The 20,380-nt window shown below is 44.7% G+C and overlaps 1 protein-coding gene across 12 annotated transcripts in view; it reads left to right on the top strand.

Moving 5' to 3' along the window:
* Positions 1–20,380, top strand: part of TULP3 (TUB like protein 3) — a 203,006-nt gene that overhangs the window by 57,312 nt on the left and 125,314 nt on the right. For all 12 annotated transcript variants that reach the window (XR_004540148.1, XM_033952421.1, XM_033952420.1 and 9 more), the window contains one exon: positions 9,541–9,703. Coding sequence is in view for 11 of the 12 variants with exons in the window: in XM_033952421.1 (XP_033808312.1) it covers positions 9,541–9,703 (163 nt within the window). In the remaining variant the exon portion in view is untranslated. The remainder of the gene's footprint in view (positions 1–9,540; positions 9,704–20,380) is intronic.

The raw sequence follows: 20,380 nt of genomic DNA, 5'->3' as shown, positions 1-20,380 counted from the left end.
TAATTATGGAAATAAATATTTCTAAACTTAAAGCAGTTGTTACTCACTCCTTTAATAAGTGGTCCCTCTTAAACATAAGAACATAAGCCGTGCTTCTGCTGGGTCAGACCCGAGGTCCATCATGCCCAGCAGTCCGCTCATGTGGCGTATGTGTCTGTCTGTCTTTGGGGGCTTTCCTGCATGCTCTCTTCCCCCCCCCCCGCCCCCATTGCCATTTTTTTAGGGCTCCCTGTGTTTTTCCTGGGCTATTTTTAGTGAAATTCAGCACCTGCATTGGCCCTCTTGGATTTTTCCTGATTTGATTTTAAAGTTACTTTTAGTTCTTGCAAGCTTAGTTTTTTGCAAGAAAACCACACAGATAGATTCCCCAGGGCAGGTTGTGATGGATTCATGCCTTATTTGCGGTGGATGGTTGTCGGGTGCGCTGCCATGTTCCTTGTGTGCTGTGGCCCACAAGGGGGGCGAAACTTGCTTGGACCCGGTGCCTTCGACCTCTGAAGGGGGTCTTCCCACTATTTCTGTCCCGGAACCTGCAAAAATGGCATCTGGAGAGTCCCGGGGAGTGCGTAGGCGATGCTTCAGCGAAACGCAAGTACGTTTTGGAGTTAAACCTCGCAAATCCTTCAAACATTCAAAGAAAGGTCTGCAGGAGTCTACTCCCGCCATGGAGGATGGGTTTTCCCCTGATTTTATTAATATGCTGTATCGGGCTTATTTGGCTAAGTCGTCTCTGCCTGTCTCACTTCCGCAGGTGTCCTTCTCGGTCACATGGACCCATACTCATTTGAACCAGGGCTTTTTCTCTTGTTTCCCCTCTGAGGTTCCGTCCAGCAAGCCAGTAGTTCCCGCGGTTGTGCCAGATACCCTTACCATGCCTCTGCTTATGCAGGGAGGCACCATGGCTGCTACAGATGTGGCAAATCTGGCTCAGCCAACAGGACACTCTCCCTGCAGAACATGTATCATTTGTAAACATTGCCTTATTTTGTCTGTCATTAAGAAAAACATCAAACTCAAATATGATACTAACCGCAAGACATCATCTGTGATCTATGGCATCATTTGCCCTTGCAACCTGTGGTATATTGGAAAGACAAAAAGAATGATTAAAATAAGGATTGTAGAGCACAGAAGTTGCATTAGTCGAAATGTACAACATTGGTCAGATAACAATCATACAATAGCAGATATAAAAATTTTTATTTTAAAAACGATCATACCCAGTTTGGGGGGGGGGTAGACTTGAATTTGAGACTCCCTCGAGAGCAACAAAGGATGATTTATGACCTCAATACAGTGATACCTTATGGACTTAATGTAGACATAAAGCCAATACGTTTTTTAAAAATATTGCATTCAATTCAGTTTTGCAACATACATGATTATGATTCTGTTTTTGCCTGCCACAGTTACCTTCTACTTTCTTTCTTTTTTCTTTTTACTTCTTATTTTCATTTTTCTTCCCTTTTCTCCACATTCACTATTTTTTCTTTATCTCCTTCTTTTATATTTAAGTAATGGTTTGCTTTATTTTGTGACTTGTCATGATTTACTCATCACTTTTAAAGTCTGGTTCTTCTGGTCTTTGTTGTCTATTTTGCCATTACCATTAAAAAGAGATATTCACCTGATGGATTTAAGCAAACTAATAAATATAACATTTTAGATTTTCCAAAGGATTGCGTAATTTTCATTTCCCTTGCTAAAGCTATCTCAACAAAAAGTACATCCATTATCTTTATACATTCTTTCATTTTGAAATACGCCCCCCAAAATAACCCATGTATAGACAACATAGTCATACATTAATTGTATAATACACACACTAAATTGAACACTAACAGCTAATAAGCCACGTTGCTATAGTGAAGGCTGACGTTTTCAATTAGACCACAAAGTTCCTGTATAACATTATCCTATTTTAAGACTGACATAACTGATGTAGTAAATGTTTTCTATTGACACACATGGCTTTGCAAATATGTCATTCAATAGTTCTAAGTACGGAAACTATATGATTACAAGCAACGCAGTGAAATGTATTTATTTTAAAAATTTATATACCGTTTAAACCTAAACGGTTTATATATCGTTACATACATAATTCAGTAAGATAAATAAAATCAAACAAGCATTAACATATAAGAATCAAAAAATCACGTGAAGTGCCCATCAAAAGAACAATTGCAAAGATCAGTTCCTAGAAAAATGCATTAACAAATAACTGCGTTTTTAATAATTTTCTGAAATTACTCTTTGTAATTGACCGGCACTATTTAAAGTTTCTGAGACCCGGAGCCTAGTTTCACTTTCATTTTGATGTTTTCAGAAGCCGCTACTCTCTATCGGCAAACTGGCTAAGGCACCGGGCCCTGAGTTTTATAAACTTTTGGACCCCTTGGCCCTCCTACCCCTGCAAGCTTACTTTATGGGACTGCGCACCGTCACCCCCCAAGGGGACACCCGCAACAGGGCTCACATCATCATCCTTCCGAAGCTAGGCCGGCTGCTTGATGCCCTTAGGTCTTACAGGCCCATATCCCTTCTAAACCAAGACATCAAGATCCTGGCCAGTATCCTCGCGGCGCGTCTCAACGTCTTCCTCCCATCCCTCATACAGAGGATCAGGTGGGGGTTTGTGCCGGGCAGACACGTCTCGATGAATCTTCTGAAAGTCCTCGTGGTGTTGCAGTCCCCTCATGCCCCAGCTGACCAGGCACTTATCACTAGCCTGGATGTCAAGAAAGCTTTCGATATGGTCTTCTGGACCCTTCTTTTCGGGACTTTGGAGCGTTTCGGAATTTGGGGTGATTTTATTGATTGGCTGTCTGCTCTATATCATAACCGTTTTACAGCAAATTTTCTGGGCTCAAAATTAACTTTGACAAGATGGAGGCTCTTTTGCTGGGCGCCCCTGCCGTGGAGTCCTGGTGTGCGGGGTTGGGTAGTGGCATAGCGCCCGGGAATTTGAAATATTTAGGCATCATGCTGTACCGGGATCCAAGAAAACTATATGAAGCAAACATTACCGCCATTATTGGGAAAATTAAAACCTTAAGCCATAAATGGTGCTCGCTCCCCCTCTCCTTGATGGGCCGGGTAGCTCTGGTAAAAATGGTGCTGTTCCTGAAACTGCTATACTAAACTAAACTAAACTAAACCTTAGGTTTGTATACCGCGCCATCTCCGCAAGCGTAGAGCTCGGCACGGTTTACAGAGTTAGGAGGAAAGAAACTACAATGAAGGGCTATACCCGCTTCAAACCATCCCGGTTTGGATATTGCATAGTAATGAGCGCTCTTACCACTCTATTATTCGCTCTTTCATTTGGGGGGGGGGTAAAGTGGCCCGTATTAGTGCTCTTAAATTGACCCAGAGTAGGGCCAGGGGTGGTCTAGGCTTTCCCGCCCTCCGCGTTTACAATGTTGCATCACTCCTGCGCTGAATCCATGAACATCTGGTATCTTCCCGTTGTTACTCCCCTCTGGCTCTGCTTGAAGACTGTTGCTCGCCCTGGTCCTTTTTTTATGTTATACATAAGTCGGGGGGGGGAGCGAGGGGCTCCGCATTCATGACTTCTTGTTCCTTTTACCATTCTGTAGAGCCTGGCACTGGTGGTGGCTGAGGCAGGGAAAGCTACCCTTTTCTCTCCTTTCTTCATAACCCAGATTTTGTTCTGGGACTGCGGGGGCTAGTGGGACTGCGGGGGCGCACGGGGCGTGACACGACTCTGGTTGCTGCATTGATTTTAGGTGGGGGACAGTTCCCTTCTCTCGCACAGGTGCAGGCTGCGTGGCACTTACCTTCCACTCACAGTTACACCTATCTCCAAATTCAACACTACTACTGCTCATTGGAATGCGACCATGAGGAGCAGTGGGCCTATGGCAAATTGGATCTGGTTTTCCTTTCCACTCCCACACTGGCTAACAAGATTTCTACCTGGTATGGGGAGGGCAGAGGCTGTTATGGGGAGAGGTGTTTGTTCTTTTTAGTGCAGGAGTGGTCTACCGAGCTGGGGCTGGAGGTCTCCATACATGATATACATCTCCTTTTTCAAACCGTCTACTTTCATGTGAAAGTAGTGCAAGAGACACATTTAAAAATTCTGCATAGAACATACCTACCCGTGCTCACGGGCATACTATGGGGCTGTAGCCTACTGACGTGTATCAAATGTCAAAAAAAGAGGGGTACCTTCCTCAATTCCTATTTTGACTGTCTGCACTTGACTCTCTGGGACTCTGTACAATGCTGCTTGGCTGGGTTGCTGTCGGGGGCTGTGCCCTGGAATGGACCTGCCTTATTGGTGGGGGATGTACAGGAGCAGGCACAACACGGACTGGTCTTGTCTTCACAGAAATTTGTTTTGCATGCTATCTATCCTCTTGGGGAAAAAACTCATTTTGAAATACTGGGTAGAGAATGACACGGTGACAAAATTCATCACCGTCCCCGTCCCCGCGGATAACTGCGGGAAACCATCTTCATGTCATTCTTTAAGGAGAGAGGGAAGAATCAGAGTATAATTGGGTACAACCACTGACCCGCAAGCTTTGCTTTGAAAAATGCTGGTGTAGAAGGACCGAGGTTGAAATAGACACTAAAAAATGACATGGGATTATTTCCCGCAGTTATCCACGGGGACGGGAACAGTGATGAATTTTGTCACCGTGTCATTCTCTAATACTGGGTCTCTGAAGAGGCTCCCCCTTATGCTATGTGGATTGTTCTGATGAAACAGCAGGCACGATATGAGCTGGACACCTACTCGTCCACAGGACGTGTGGAAATCCTATTGTGCTTTATGGAAGGAATTCTTGGACACTAATGCTTGACTATCATTGTTTGCATTTTACTGTTTGTATTTTTGAGTCCAGAGCACTGACTAATTTGTAATGTCCTCGCCATGCTACCCATTGCTACTTAACTTCCCCTACATTGTGGCCCTCTGCCTTATCCTGAGGGCCACCCCTATACCCTTGAACTTGGAGTCCTTGTTGGGTTTCTCTTCACTCACTGCTGGTCTGGTGTTCTTCTTGCAAATGTCTGTTTCCATGGTTTCTTCGATGTATTGCTCTCTGTACATGCTGTTCGGTTGCCTACTGTTGCTTACATGATGTTAAAAAAAATAGAATGCACTGGATCAAACAATGGGCTGGCGATTCCACCTCTAAAGCTTCTCTTGCCAGACTGCCTTTTAAGGGGCAGTTATTCTTTGGAAAAAGTCTAGATAATCTCATGAATTGTATGGTGGATTGTCATCCCTTGACCCTGCCTGATAGTGTACCCAGAGCAGGGGTAGGGAACTCCAGTCCTCGAGAGCCGTATTCCAGTAGGGTTTTCAGGATTTCCCCAATGAATATGCATTGAAAGCAGTGCATGCACATAGATCTCATGCACATTCATTGGGGGAAATCCTGAAAACCCGACTGGAATACGGCTCTCGAGGACCGAAGTTCCCTACCCCTGTTCTAGAGGCTCAGGCCATTCTAAATTTTGTGGCTCATGGTGCTCAACAGTATTCTAGTTCCTTATCGCAAAGTTTCTACCCCAGCTAAAGGCTGAGTTTTTCTGGATCCAGGCATAACCAGTCCTCCGCTTCCTGCGCTGCTCTCTCTACCAGGAAGTTGTAATGATGCCAGGCTGGGAGATGCCTCTCTGCATATAGGGGGTAAGCTCTCAGTATTTCTACAGGCCTAGAATTTCTACTGTATTTCTACTGGTCATCTGACCAGTGGGTTCTGGGCATCATTTGGTCCAACTACCAGCTGGAATTTGCCTGGCCTTTGATGGATTGTTTTGTGGTCTCTCTCTTATGGCATCCGGAGAAGGCAGCCAGAGTGGAAGGTTGCTCAATATTCAGGCCACAGAGCTGGTGCAGCCTGAACACTCAGACTCTGGCAAATATTCCAAATACTTTATCGTGGCAAAGAAAAGCTCAGATGATTGGAGATCATCCAGGACCTTACTCAAGTAAATACAGTGCTCAGAGACCCGTGCTTTCGCATGGACACAGTTTGATCTGTCATAGCTTCAGTAGCCCCAGGAAAGTTCCTAGCCTCTCCAGATCTGACAGAGTCCTATTTGCATAGGCCTATTTTTCCAGATCACAGGAAATTTCTCAGGTTTCATGTCCTAGAAAATCATTATCAGTTTTCAGCTCTATCCTTTGACATGGAGACAGCTCCTCGTACCTTCACCAAGATGATGATTTTAGTAGAAGCTCACCTGAACAAGATGGGACTGCAGGTGCATCCTTATCTGGACGATTGGCTGTTCAGAGCTCCCTCATTGTATGAGGATCAGCGCACAGTGCTTCAGGTGAACCAAGCCACCTTCTTCAGCATGGGATTATCTTCAAGTCCTAGGATCCATGGCTGCCACATTATAATAATAATAATAATAACTTTATTTTTCTATACCGCCATAGTCAGGTGACTTCTAGGCGGTTCACACTGTAAGAAGGCTGGACATTCAGCGAATAACAAGGTCACAATACAATACAATAAGTCAACATACAATACAAGACAAAACAATACAATACAATACAATGAGTGTATACAACACAGTACAATATAATACAACGAATCTAAATATAATACAATACAATACAATTAGACATGGTGCCTTGGGCGAGAGCCCACATACATCCTCTCCAGCATGCGTTACTCTCCCGCTGGTTCCCTCAGTCGGACATGTACTGGGAGCTGGCCTTGGCAATCCCCTTTTTGGGCTTCTTGCCTCCCTTTCTTCCAGCTTTCATAGGGACCTTGGCAGGCCCGGAGCCTGACTGGTCACAGTGCGCACACTTTCCATCAAGGACTCAGCACCGTTGACTCAACGATGCTATTCCTCGTCACAGACATCACCTGAGTCAACACCAGTATGGTTTTGCAAAGCATTGCAAAAACTTAAACACCTTCAGCCTTCGACACCGAGTACTCGGTACTGAGCCCGATCTGTTCATGATTCAGATCTGTAGAGGGACTCTCAGCTGGATCCTCTGAGGCTGAAGGCTCTTCAGATGATGACTCTCCTCAACATTCATCCCAAGAGGCTCCTGTTTTGTCTGAGAAGTTATCTTTCTCTTCTTCTTGAAATGTCGGAGACCTCTTGAAGCTGATTCCAAACATTCTAAACAGTTCCTTGAGGCGTTGGATTACAATCAACCACCCAAGGAACTACTCAAACTTCCCCTTCATGACATCTTACAGGAAACTTTATGTGGCTCCTCATAAGTTGGATTCTTTATATAGAGTAGTCCCTATTCCTGGGTTTGATAAGCCTCAACTTCCACATGAGTTTCTCCTGGTGGAGTTAACTTTGAAGAAATCCTCGGGGGCTAGTGTGTATGCCTCTGTTCCTCCTGGCAGAGAAGGCAAGGCCATGGATTGCTTTGGCAAACAACTGTACCAAAATGCTATGTTGGCCAACTTGTCTGGCAACTATAATTTTCATTTTTCCTTTTACCTTAAGCATTTAATTAAACAAATTTCCACTTTTCAGTAATACATTCCAGAACATAAGCTTCCTGCTTTTCAGCATCATGTTTCTGAACTGTTCCAGCTGAGAAAATACATGGTGCGTTTCACATATGATACATTTGAACTTACTTCTCGTGCTGTGGCAATGTCGGTAGCCATTCTGGATCTCAGAGCTCTCAACAAATTCATCCAGCTTCCAGGAAATACCTCCGTTTACAGATAAATCAATGGCACTACCAGTACAAGGTTCTTCCCTTCGGCCTGGCATCTTCTCGCAGAGTCTTCACGAAGTGCCTGATTGTAGTGGCCGCATTTCTTCGATCACACGGCCTCAAAGTCTTTCCTTATCTGGACGACTGGTTGATCAAGGCTGTGTCATCTCAGGAAGTGGTCCAAGCAACAGCTCAGACCATTTCTTTTCTTCATGTTCTAGGATTCGAAGTCAACTTCCCCAAATCATATCTTATTCTGACTCAACGTCTATAGTTCATTGGGGCAATCCTAGACACCAATCTCAAGAGAGCTTTTCTCCCTCAGGATCGCCTTCAGACTCATTCGTCTTTATCAGCAACTGCTTCCTCTTCAATCCATCACTATAAGGCACATGATGGTTCTTCTAGGCCACATGGCTTTCACTGTGCATGTGACACCAGTAGCACAACTTTACCTTCATACCCCTCAGTGGACTCTTCCCTCTCAGTGGTCTCAAGCGACGGATCGTCTCTTACAGCATATATCTGTAACATCATTTCTTCTGCAGTCGCTTCAGTGGTGGATGACCTCCTCTAATCTATCCAGAGGTCTCCTTTTTCACTTACCCCCTAATCACAAAGTCATCACGACAGATGCAACTCCTTATGCACATATGGACCCCAGGACTGCGAGAATTCATGGGAGCCAGTAAGGAAGCCGCTGAGCACCGAAGCGGGGCAGGAGTTTGAAAAGCTTGCTCCTGCCCGCTGCACCTCCACCACGGATCGGCAGAGGACCTGCTGTCCTGCACCTCCACCATGGATCGGCAGAGGTGTGATAGGGCAGGGAGAAGAAGGGGGGGCAGAGCCTTGTGGCCTCCTTAAAAAAAATTATGGGAGGGGGCATTGACCCGAATATAAAGTGGGACCCCCATTTTTGGGCCAATTTTTTGGCCCAAAAATCTCAGTTTATATTCGAGTATATACGGTAGATTTTTCATGTAGAGTCCTGGGTGTTATCTTGGACTCATCACTTACATTTCATGAACAGATAAATCCTTGACAAAATTTTTTTTTTATTCTGCGCATGTTGAGGAAGATCAGATCACTATTCCATCAAGAACATTGCTCAGTATTGGTACAATCACTGTGCTTTCTCAGCTAGAATATTGTTTATCTGGGCATTAAGCAGAGCAGTCTAAAACGACTTCAGTTAATACAGAATACTGCAGCTAAGCTCATTTTTGGGAAACAAAAGTATGATCATGTTTCCCCTTTGTTGATAAAGCTTCAGTGGGTCCCAGTTCACTTTAGGATCCAGTTTAAATGCACATGCATAATCTTCAAGCTTCTCTATGGAATATTTGATCCTTTTGTCTCCTTATGTTGGAATACCCTTAGACTTTGCCATTTGAGAAGGTATAATTTAGCCTTCCCTTCGTTTAAGGGAATTAAATCTGCTGGGAAGCTCAGTTGATCTTTTGTTTTCAAGTTTGTAGAGATCTGGAATGAACTTCCTAACTCCATTAGGCTTTTAGGCCAGCTGCAATTATTTTGTAAATTCCTGAAAACTTTGTTCTCGCAATTTTTAAAAGGTTTAACTACAGCCTCAACGAAATGATATTATAGTTATTTTTCTTATGCTTTTCTTATGTACTTTAGTTTTTAATTAGTTCTTCCTTCTCTTATGTTTTTTGCTATGTACTCTAGTCTTAATTATATGTGAACCGAGTCGAGCTCCACTGGGAGATGACCTGGTATATAAACCAAAGATTAGATTAGATTAATTTGAATAATTTTAAAATATGAAAGGGTCTCTGTATAGTGATGATGCTCTTGTTTTGATCAATTACTTTTCATAGAGAGCTCTCCTGGAACAGAAACAGAAGAAGAAACGTCAGGAACCCCTGATGGTGCAGCCCAATCCAGAAGTGAGAGTGTGTAGATCCAAACCAAAGAGGAATGAGGAACAGGCTCCCCTTGTGGGATCTCTCAGCACTTTGAGAAATGATGTAATACTAGATGGTATGTAAAAGGAATAACTTCCTCTGCCTATCCAATTGTGGTATTTCTTAAACTGGAAATTTACAAATAAGATTTAAGAAACAAATAAGGCATTCCCTACACTTGCTTTTAATTTTGCATGGTGCCTTTCTTTTGTCTAAGTAAACACCAAAAAGTCCAACAAGACAGAGAACCCATGGGTATAAAACAGTATAAAAGGAAGTGGAAACGGACAATGAACACTCCACTGAAGATCACTGATGTTCATTGTCTGTTCCCACTTCCTTTGTACCACCTTTCTTTTGTCTTACATGTAGTTTTGTCTTTTAGTGCTGTTCAACCATAAAATATTGGTATTAATCTTCAGGTATATACATACCTACCAATGTATTTGCATTTGTTATGCAAGCATGGATCTTTAGGAATGAAAATTGGGGAAGTAATTTTCTAGATACTTCTAAGTGATTCAGGCCCTTTTTACAAAGCCACGCAGCCAAGTGCAATGTGGCAAATGCTCCGACGCCCATTCCCTATGGGGGCCGCAACATTTACCGCAACGGCTTGCGCTGCTGGCTTTAGTAAAAGAGAGGGTCAGATTGTTCAATGTTGGAAATAGGATGCTGACTCAACGGACCATTGTTCTAAACTACCATAACACATTTTATAATACCCCTTGGAACGTTGACTGAATTGAATCTATGACACTGAAAATTAGCTCTGAAAGGGAAGAACATGATTGATTGTCAAAAGAATATATGTGCTCAGCACTGAGTGCTACTTAAATGCATTACATAAGAACATAAGAAGTTGCCTCCACTGAGTCAGACCAGAGGTCCATCGCGCCCAGCAGTCCACTCCCGCGGCGGCCCATCAGGTCCGTGACCTGTAAGGTGATCCTTTGTCTAAAACCCTTCAGTCCCCTTTATCCTTCAATCTATACCCTTTCATAATCCTATCTCTACCTCTACCTATATTCCTCAATCCCCGCATCCTTCAGGAATTTATCCAATCCTTCTTTGAAACCCCGTAATATACTTTGTCCTATCACAACCCCCGGAAGCGCATTCCAGGTGCCCACCACCCTCTTGAGTGAAAAATAATTTCCTAGCATTGGTTATCCCAGGACAAGCAGGCATGATATTCTCACATGTGGGAGACGTCATCTACGGAGCCCCAGCAAGGACAGCTTTTCAAGCAAACTTGATTGAAGTTTCAAGTTTGCTATGCTGCACCACGCATGTGCATGCCTTCTTGCCCACTAGAGGGCTCATCCCCACCTCGTGGTCCTCAGTTCAGTTTTTTACGCGGAGCCAGAAGCCCTGTGGAAATTGTGCTCTCTCTTTTTTGCCTTCTGACACCGCGTCTGAGTCGTTTTTCTCGATCGCTGTGCTTGCTTTATTTTTTTATTCGTTCGTGTGTTTGTTAATCGTCGAAAAAAAAAAAAAGATTTTTCGTTCGGCTCCAGGGGCTCCCGGTAGCCGCGGCCGCGGGACCTCGTTCCGTTCCCGGCCGTTTTCGATTTCATGTCCCGTCCTTTGACGGGCTTTAAAAAGTGCACCCGGTGCGATCGGCTACTTTCTCTCACCGATCCCCACCGATGGTGCTTATTTTGCCTGGGTCCCGAGCACCCCACCGATTCCTGTCCCAGGTGCTCGACTTTTCAGCCAAGAGCTCTCCACCGCCGTCGTGCCAGAATGGCGGAGCTCTTTGCTGTCGACCCCGCGGAGCAGGCCTCGACGTCGGCCTCGGCCCCGGCCTTGACCTCGGCCTTGACTCCCTCGGCCTCGCCGAGACATCCTGCTTCCTCGAAGCCGACGGCCTCGACTTCGAAGTCGACGGGGGGTAAGTCCTCTCTTCCTTCCTCAGCTCTAACTTCGAAGAAGCCATCCTCGGGATCCTCGACGGGGGCGGGTGGGTCATCCTCGGCCCTGCCCCGAGCGTCAAAGTTGGGTGCCCCGCGGGAATACTCGAGACCGAGGTCGCCCTCGAGGGAGCACCCGCCGGCCCCGGATCTACCAGCCTTGATGGCGGTGCCGGCTTTTCAGGACTTGCTCCGTGCCCTCATTACCTCGGAGCTGTCCGGCGCCTTAGCACACCTGCAGCCGGCTTCGGCCGACGTCAAGGCCTGCTCCGCGGGGTCGACAGCAAAGAGCTCCGCCATTCTGGCACGACGGCGGTGGAGAGTTCTTGGCTGAAAAGTCGAGCACCTGGGACAGGAATCGGTGGGGTGCTCGGGACCCAGGTAAAATAAGCACCACCGGTGGGGATCGGTGAGAGAAAGTAGCCGATCGCACCGGGTGCACTTTTTAAAGCCCGTCAAAGGACGGGACATGAAATCGAAAACGGCCGGGAACGGAACGAGGTCCCGCGGCCGCGGCTACCGGGAGCCCCTGGAGCCGAACGAAAAATATTTTTTTTTTTTCGACGATTCCATACCTTTTATCATTTTTGTTGCTCTTCTCTGAACCCTCTCAAGTATCGCATGTCCTTTTTAAGGTACGGTGACCAATATTGGACACAGTACTCCAGATGCGGGCGCACCATCGCACGATACAGCGGCATGATGATTTCCTTCGTTCTGGTTGTAATACCCTTATTAATAATACCCAACATTCTGTTTGCGCATTGTGCCGTTGGCTTCATTGTTGTATCCACCAGCACACCCAAGTCTTTTTCAAGGTTACTTTCCCCTAGTAATAATCCCCCCATTTTGTAGCTGAACATCGGATTCTTTTTACCTATATGCATGACCTTGCATTTCTCTACAAATGAGATTGTTGAGGAATAGAAGCTGGAAAGCAATGACCACAAACGCTCAGTCTAAGCAACAAAAACCAGGATCTACAAGCCCTGATGTTAGAGGCAGACTTGGATATTGTTGCTATCACAGAGACATGGTTCAGTGATTCCTATGGATGGAACGCCAACATACCGGGCTACAGTCTTTTTAGGAAGGACAAAGATGGTCGAAAAGGTGGAGGAGTAGCTCTATGTAAAGACAGATATCCAAGTGACTAAAATGCAGGGGGCCTGGGAAAAGGAAGAAGCAATATGGATTTTTTTGAAAAGAGAAGATTGAAGTTCTATCCACCTGGGTGTTATGTACAGACCTCCAACTCAATCACAGCAAAATGACAAAGATCTGATTATGGATATAGAGAAGCTGGGAAAGAAAGGGGAAGTGTTATTGGGTAATTTCAACCTGCCAGATGCAGACTGGAAAGTTCCATCTGTGGAATCGGAAAGAAGTAGGGAGATCGTGGATGCCTTTCAGGGGGCTCTGCTCAGACAAATGGTGACTGAACCCACGAGAGAAAAAGCGATATTGGATCTAGTGCTCACAAATGGAGAAAATGTCTAATGTCCGAGTGGGGGCCCATCTGGGAAGTAGCGATCATAATACGGTTTGGTTCAATATAGTAGCCAAAGTGGAGGATGGCCACACAAAACTAAAAGTCCTGGATTTCAAACGCACGCATGGACTTTAGTAGCATGGGAGAGTACTTGAAGAAAGAGCTGATTGAATGGGAAGATGTAAGAGAAGTGGAAAAACAGTGGTCCAAGTTGAAAGGTGCAATAAAAAGAGATACTGCCTTTATGTGAAGAAAATAAATAAAAATAAGAGAAAAAGGAAACTGATATGGCTCTCCAAACTAGTGGTGGAAAAAATAAAGGTGAAAGAACTGGAGTTCGTGAAATATAAAACAAACCCAAGAAGAGGAGTATAGAAAGGGATATCTGATGAAAATGAAAGAAGTCAAGAGAGAGATACGTCTGGCGAAAGCACAAGCGGAAGAGCAAAGTCCCAATGGAACCAGGATCAAGATCCTGTCTCTCGTCTCATTGTCGTGACTCCCTTTTTGTCACCTGCTTTGCGACCGAGCTGATCCGCACGGACAACCAGGTCGCCATGTATTATATCAACAAACAAGGGGTCATGGGGTCACTGTCCTTGTGCCAAGAGGCGAGGCGGCTCTGGGATTAGGCCATCCGCCGCAACATATTACTTCGAGCGGTCTACATTCAGGGCCAGCACAATTGTGTGGCGGACAGGTTGAGTCGTCTTCAGCAGTCTCACAAGTGGTTCATCCATTCCTTGACCTTGCATCAAGTGTTTGCTCGTTGGGGGACTCCGGATATCAATCTGTTTGCGTCTCCCCTCAATCACAAGTTGCCCCGCTTCTGCTGCAGGGTTTACACCCCTCTCAGACTCGAGGCGGATGCTTTTCTGCTGGACTGGATGAACCTGTTTTTGTATGCGTTCCCTCCATTCCCTCTGATTCTGAAGATTCTCGTCAGGCTCAAGTCCACGAGTGCCACCATGATTCTGATTGCTCCTTGGTGGCCCCGACAGCCGTGGTTCTCCCTTCTGTTGCAACTCAGTTCCAGGGAACCTCTTCTTCTGCCTGTTTTTCCTTCTCTGCTTACGCAGAGTCGGGGTTCTCTACTTCATCCCAACCTTCAGTCTCTGCACTTAACGGCTTGGTTCCTCGAGACTTAATGCCCTCGTTCCAGTTCTCTCAGCCTGTGCTGGACGTCCTGGAGGTGTCTTGGAAGGAGTCCACTCGCCAATGTTACCATCAGAAGTGTACCCGCTTTTCTTCCTGGTGTGCTACTCGACAGCAGGAGCCGCTGTCTGCCTCCTTATCTGCTGTCCTGGATTATCTGTTAAACTTGTCTGGCGCTGGACTCAAGTCCTCTTCAGTTCGAGTCCACCTTAGTGCCATTGCTGCTTTTCATCAGCCAATTGATGGGAAGCCTATCTCTGTTCAGCCTGTGGTTTCCCACTTCATGAAAGGCCTTTTCCACGTTCATCCACCACTTAAACCTCCTCCGGTGGTTTGGGATCTTAACGTGGTCCTTACTCGCTTGATGAAACCCCCATTCGAGCTGCTAGCGCGGGCTCACTTGAAGTTTCTTACTTGGAAGGTTGTGTTTCTTATTGCTCTCATTTCTGCCCGTCAGGTCAGTGAGCTTCAAGCCTTGGTTGCGGACCCACCTTTCACTGTTTTCCATCATGATAAGGTGGTTCTCCGTACCATCCTAAGTTCTTGCCTAAGGTTGTTTCTGAGTTTCAAATCAACCAATCCATTGTTCTTTCTGTGTTTTTTTCCGAAGCCCCATTCTCACCCTGGAGAAGTAGCTCTGCATTCTTTTGATTGTAAGCGTGCGCTGGCCTTCTACTTGAAGCGCACCGCTCCTCATCGTTCTGCTCCCCAGCTGTTCCTCTCTTTCAATCCAAATTGCTTGGGTTACTCTGTTTCTAAGTGGACCATTTCTAACTGGTTGGCCGCTTGCATCTCTTTCTGTTACGCTCAGGCTGGTCTCTCCCTACCGGGTCGAGTCACTGGCCACAAGGTCAGAATGATGGCAGCGTCTGTTGCTTTCCTCCGCTCAACTCCGCTTGAGGAAATCTGTAAGGGTGCCACTTGGTCCTCAGTTCATACCTTTACCTCGCAATACTGTCTGGATGCTTTCTCCAGGCGTGATGGCCATTTTGGCCAGTCCGTTTTGCAAAATCTGTTCTCCTAACTTGCCAACTCTCCCTCCATCCCATTCTGGTTAGCTTGGAGGTCTCCCACATGTTGAGAATATGCTGTCTGCTTGTCCTGGGATAAAGCACAGTTACTTACCGTAACAGGTGTTATCCAGGGACAGCAGGCAGATATTTTCGCAACCCACCCACCTCCCCGTGGTTGGCTTCTTTGCTAGCTATCTGAACTGAGGCCACGCTGAGGAGACGCATGCCCTAGGTCGGGTGGGAGGGGCATGCGCGCATGCACAGGCCAATCGCAAGCTTGAAGATCTTCAAGCAAGTCTGCTTGCAAAAACGTCCGCTAGGGGGCTCCGTCGGTGACGTCGCCCACATGTTGAGAATATCTTCCTGCTGTCCCTGGATAAAACCTGTTACGGTAAGTAATTATACTTTACTGCCCCGTGGGAGCAGTGAAAAGTCTTACTCCTGTGGTAAAAAAAATTGCGCCCGTGCCAGACTCTGCATCTTCTCCCCAGCTCCTCTTGCGCCTATTTTACCTTCAGGAGCCAGCTATGCCACGATGAAGACAGAAGAAACCTAAAACCAAAGCCTGAGACCAATGTGATTTGAAGAATAAAATTACCAAACAACAACAACAAAAAAAATTATTTTATATTTTGTGATTACACTATTTCAGATTTGAAATATGTATCCTGCTAGAGCTGCTATTAGACATAACTGGGGACCGCAAAGTCCAGGCTGTGCTTTTTTAGCTTCCAGCTGGCTTAGGGCTCTCTCTCTGACCAGGGGGCAGTTGCTCTAGTTGCATTCCCTTAACATTATTCTTGCCATGTGTGACTAAAGTATTCTGTTAGCATGATTTTTCTATGTAGTATTATTCTGTAGTACTTTGATTTGTTCAGTTTTCACAATAGTGAAGGGGATATTTGTGAAAGGGAGCGGAGATGGGTTTAGTTAAACGTTGCTCTGTTTTGTTTGTGTTTATCAAATGACAATTGTCAGAGGAGAAGCTTCCGCCCACACATACGCAACTGCAGGGTGGCACAGGCAGGCTTCGCCGGCATCAGTTTCTTTTCTAAAGTGCCGCGAAGGTAAGGGGGAGGGAGGGAGATAGATTTGGCCAGAGGTAGGGAGGGAGGGAAGGGGCCACGTGCACGATTGGTGACCACGTGCCTTCCCTCCCTTAAGTTTTCTTTACGCCACAAAGGTAAGGGGGAGGGAGGGAGATTCTCGGGCCGCTGAAGGGCGGTGAGGTGGCGAGAGGGAATGGTGGATGCTGTGGGGACGGGGCGGTGAATGGGACGACGGGGACGGGGCGGTGAAGGGGACGGCGGGTTCAGGGACGAGGCAGTGAAGGGGACGGTAGTCCGGTGACGGGGCAGTGAGGGGGACAGATTATTCCCCGTGTCATTCTCTAATAGGCATTATATAAAAACCTAATAAACTTGAAACTTATATGGGGGTCCAGTGAGTGCGGTGCAAAACAAAGTAGATGGATTATAGGAGCGAGGCAGATTTTAATGTGGATCAATCTAATGCTGGTCCTGCAATAAAGCTCCAGGCTCACTGCCACATATGCTATATGATTGTGAACTACTGCAAACATACTGGGCATCAGTATGGAAAACGATATGCTCTATACTAGACATTAATGATAAACTGACTTTGAAAATTTTAATAACGGGGTTATGTGAACCTGAGTCGTCACTATCAATGGATGCCCATAAAGTTAAACTACTCCGTATCCTTTTATACCTAGTGATTAAGAATGTATTATCATCATGGAAATATCTGTCTAAAGTTAATTCAAACATGTAGTGGAATTCAGTGTGCATGTCTTTTAAATACGAAAGGGTATTTGCGCAAAAATTAATGTCTACTAAGAATTTTAATAAGCTATGGGAACCTGTAAGAAATTATTGTAACTATTAGTTTCCTATGTACTCTCTCATGACATTTATATGATATAAAGCTGATTATTACTTTTAGGTTACTCTATTTTTGGCGACTGGTATATTACTATTTATGTAGTCATTTAATCCCGTTTCTTTTGAATCGTGAATATGGCAGTACTATAGCACACCTTCTCCTGCTTGAAACTATGCTTATGGTATAGCTCTGCTTTTTCCTTGTTGATGCTTTATACTAGCTCCTGTATTTGATCATTGCTGACAAAGAGTTAAACATGTATGTATAAGTATTGTTTTCTTTTTCTGTATTGTTACCTATAATTCCAGTAAAAAGATTTGAACTAAAAAAAAATAAACTTGAAACTTAATAAATTATAACTAAAAGAATCCAACAAAGGGATATCATAGCATAAGATAACATAAATAATGGTAATATGATAAATTATGAACTAAAAGAATCCTACAGAAGGATTAAAATATCATGGCCTAAGGTACATAAACAATTGCATAAGAACTTCAAAGTACAATGTGATCAATTATGTCTGAACAAAAATCAAAGACATTAAAATATTGTAAAAAATGGGTTTTTGAACACTAGTTAATCCTAGGTGTGTAAATCTCTGTGAAAATACAAAAAAGTGCACTAAATCTAGGATATATCCAGTGGTGAAAAAAATCCAGTGAGGGAAAAAAATATAATCAAATATATTGTATACAGAAAAACCCAGGGACCATGTGATATGGAATAAATGATATCATGTAATGTGAAATAAAAATGATTCATATCAGGACCGGCGGGGGGAGGGAGGCATAATTGAGCCTGCTGAGTGAAGCCAAACGGGCCATGTGCCATAAATGAAGAAGGGATTTAAAAACCGACTATGAGAAAACGTTATGTACAAATGGATAAAGACATATGCAGCTAAGCTTCTCCTAATCCAACCGGAATTAAGAGTTGGAAGTGCATGAAATGAGGCAAAAAGTGAAACAAGGGGACTACAGGGGGAAGATTAGAACTAAGCTGATAAACAAAGTGCCAGATGGGGCCAGCAAGGGACCCTAGGAAAGAGTGCCAAGTATGGTGAAGGGAGGCGATGGGGTACTGCTAGTCAAAGAAGCCAAAATATTAAAGTGCTTAAAACTGCTCAATAAGGAAACACCCGTAAAAGTGTAGTTAAACTGTGAACTGGCAATCAAAATCTTAGTAAGTATGAATGAAAATAAATATGAAAATGATGCTACTGCTAGTTAGAGATAAATACACGGCTCGAAAGCGAAAGTAATGTGAGCGAAAAAAAGAACACTGATATACTAGTGAGAACAGCAAAAGATATATCTTGGGTAGGTCTATAGTACAACATTGAGAGACAAAACGAAAAAATTACCTTGTCAGTGAAGATGCTGAAATCAATCGAAGCACTTCTGCGAGGCAGGAGTAATGGCGGGGCCCGAAAGCGAAAGTGAAATTTAACAGAAAGTAATGTCATGACGCTATGAGCCATGGGAATCAGGGGCAGGAAATCTAAAGGTACATGAACATGGAAAATGATGAAGATTTTGAGCTTGAAGGCGATAGAATAGAAGTTGTAAAGGATTTCAATCTCCTGGACTCTTTTGTAAACAAAAAAGCAACTAACAGCAACTAGAATAGCACTTGGTTGCTTTTCAATGAAGGCTCTCGACAAAGTATTCCACGCACTCATTTTCTCAGTGGTTAATTACGGATGTGAAAGCTGGACACTACAGAAAGAAGATGGACTCATTTGAGCTTTAGTGCTAGAGAAGGATTTTAGGTGTGCTGTGGACTGCCAGAAGAACTAATAAATCAATTATGAAAGAGATCAAACAGGCTATGTCACTCGAAACCCAAATGATGAAATTATGACTGTCTTATTTTGGTCACACCATCAGAAGAGAGAGATCACTGGAGAAGGACATCATGTTTGGTAAGATCGAAGGAACCAGGTGAAGAGGGCGACCTGCAATAAGATGACTGGACATATTAAAATCAGCCATGGGGATGATGCTTGAGGACCTTTCCAGACTTGCGCAAAACCGATTTATTTTTTAGATCCCCAATTCATCAAGTCGCTAGGACTTGATGAGTTGATGGCACCTAACAACAACTTTTGAAGTTACTACTACTACTTATCACTTATACTGCACTGAAAGGCATATGCAGTGCTGTACATTTTGACATTTATAGACAGTCCCTGCTTGGAAGAGCTTACAATATAACTTGGACAGACAGGCATGACATAGAGGGTAGGGGATGCAGAACCCAAGGTGAGAGGAGTTAGGAGTCAAAAGCATTCTCAAAGAGGTGGGCTTTTAAAAGGGCCTTGAACAGTGCCAGAGACAGAGCCCATCGTAGGGATTTGGGCAGCTTGTTCCAAACATATGGTGTAGCAAGGCAGAAGTCACGGAGTCTGGATTTGGCAGTTGAAAAGAAGGACTCAGGAGGGGCTTACCAGCTGAGCGGAGCTCACAGGGGGATCATAGGGGGAAATAAGTGAAGCGAGATAGTGAGGGTCAGCTGTGTGAGTGCATTTATAGGTCATTAAGAGGAGTTTGAATTGTATTCAGAAACAGATGGGAAGCTGATGAAGTGACTTTAGGGCAGGAGTAACGTGAGTAAAGTGGCTCTCCCGGAGTATGAGTTGTGCAGCCGAATTCTGGATGGATTGGAGGGGAGTGAGATGGCTAAGCGGAAGGCCTGAGAGTAATGAGTTGCAGTAGTCTAAGCTCGAGGTGATGAGGATGTGGATAAGAGGTTTGGTAGTGTGCTCAGAGAGGAAGGGTCGGATTTTGGTAGTATTATAGAAGAAGCAGCAGGTTTTAGTGATATATTGTATCTGGGTGGTGAAGGAGAAAGAGGAGTCAAAGGTGACCCCGAGATTATGGTGGGAGAACCGACAAGAGGAACTGCCACCTTGGACTTGGTCCTAAATGGCATAACTGGAAGGATAACAGATGTAGTGGTCACTGTTCCGTTGGGGACAAGCGATCACAGCATGATCAATTTTAAAATTGGCATCGGGAAGGGGAAACGTACCAAGACTCAAACCACAACCTTTAACTTCAGAAAAGGGAAGTACGACAGCATGAGAGTCATGGTTAAAAAACGGCTCAAGAAAAAGGCAGCCAAAATCAGAACGGTCGATCAAGCATGGTCCCTACTAAAAAATACCATCACCGAAGCGTAGAATCTCTACATTCCGCAGATATCCAAAGGAAGGAGAAATAAAAACAAAGGAGAACCTTTAGTGGCTAACTAAAGAGTTGAAGGAT

Source organism: Geotrypetes seraphini, chromosome 7 (genome assembly GCF_902459505.1).
Source record: "Geotrypetes seraphini chromosome 7, aGeoSer1.1, whole genome shotgun sequence".
Lineage (NCBI taxonomy): Eukaryota > Metazoa > Chordata > Amphibia > Gymnophiona > Dermophiidae > Geotrypetes > Geotrypetes seraphini.
This window is presented reverse-complemented; position numbering and strand designations above follow the sequence as displayed.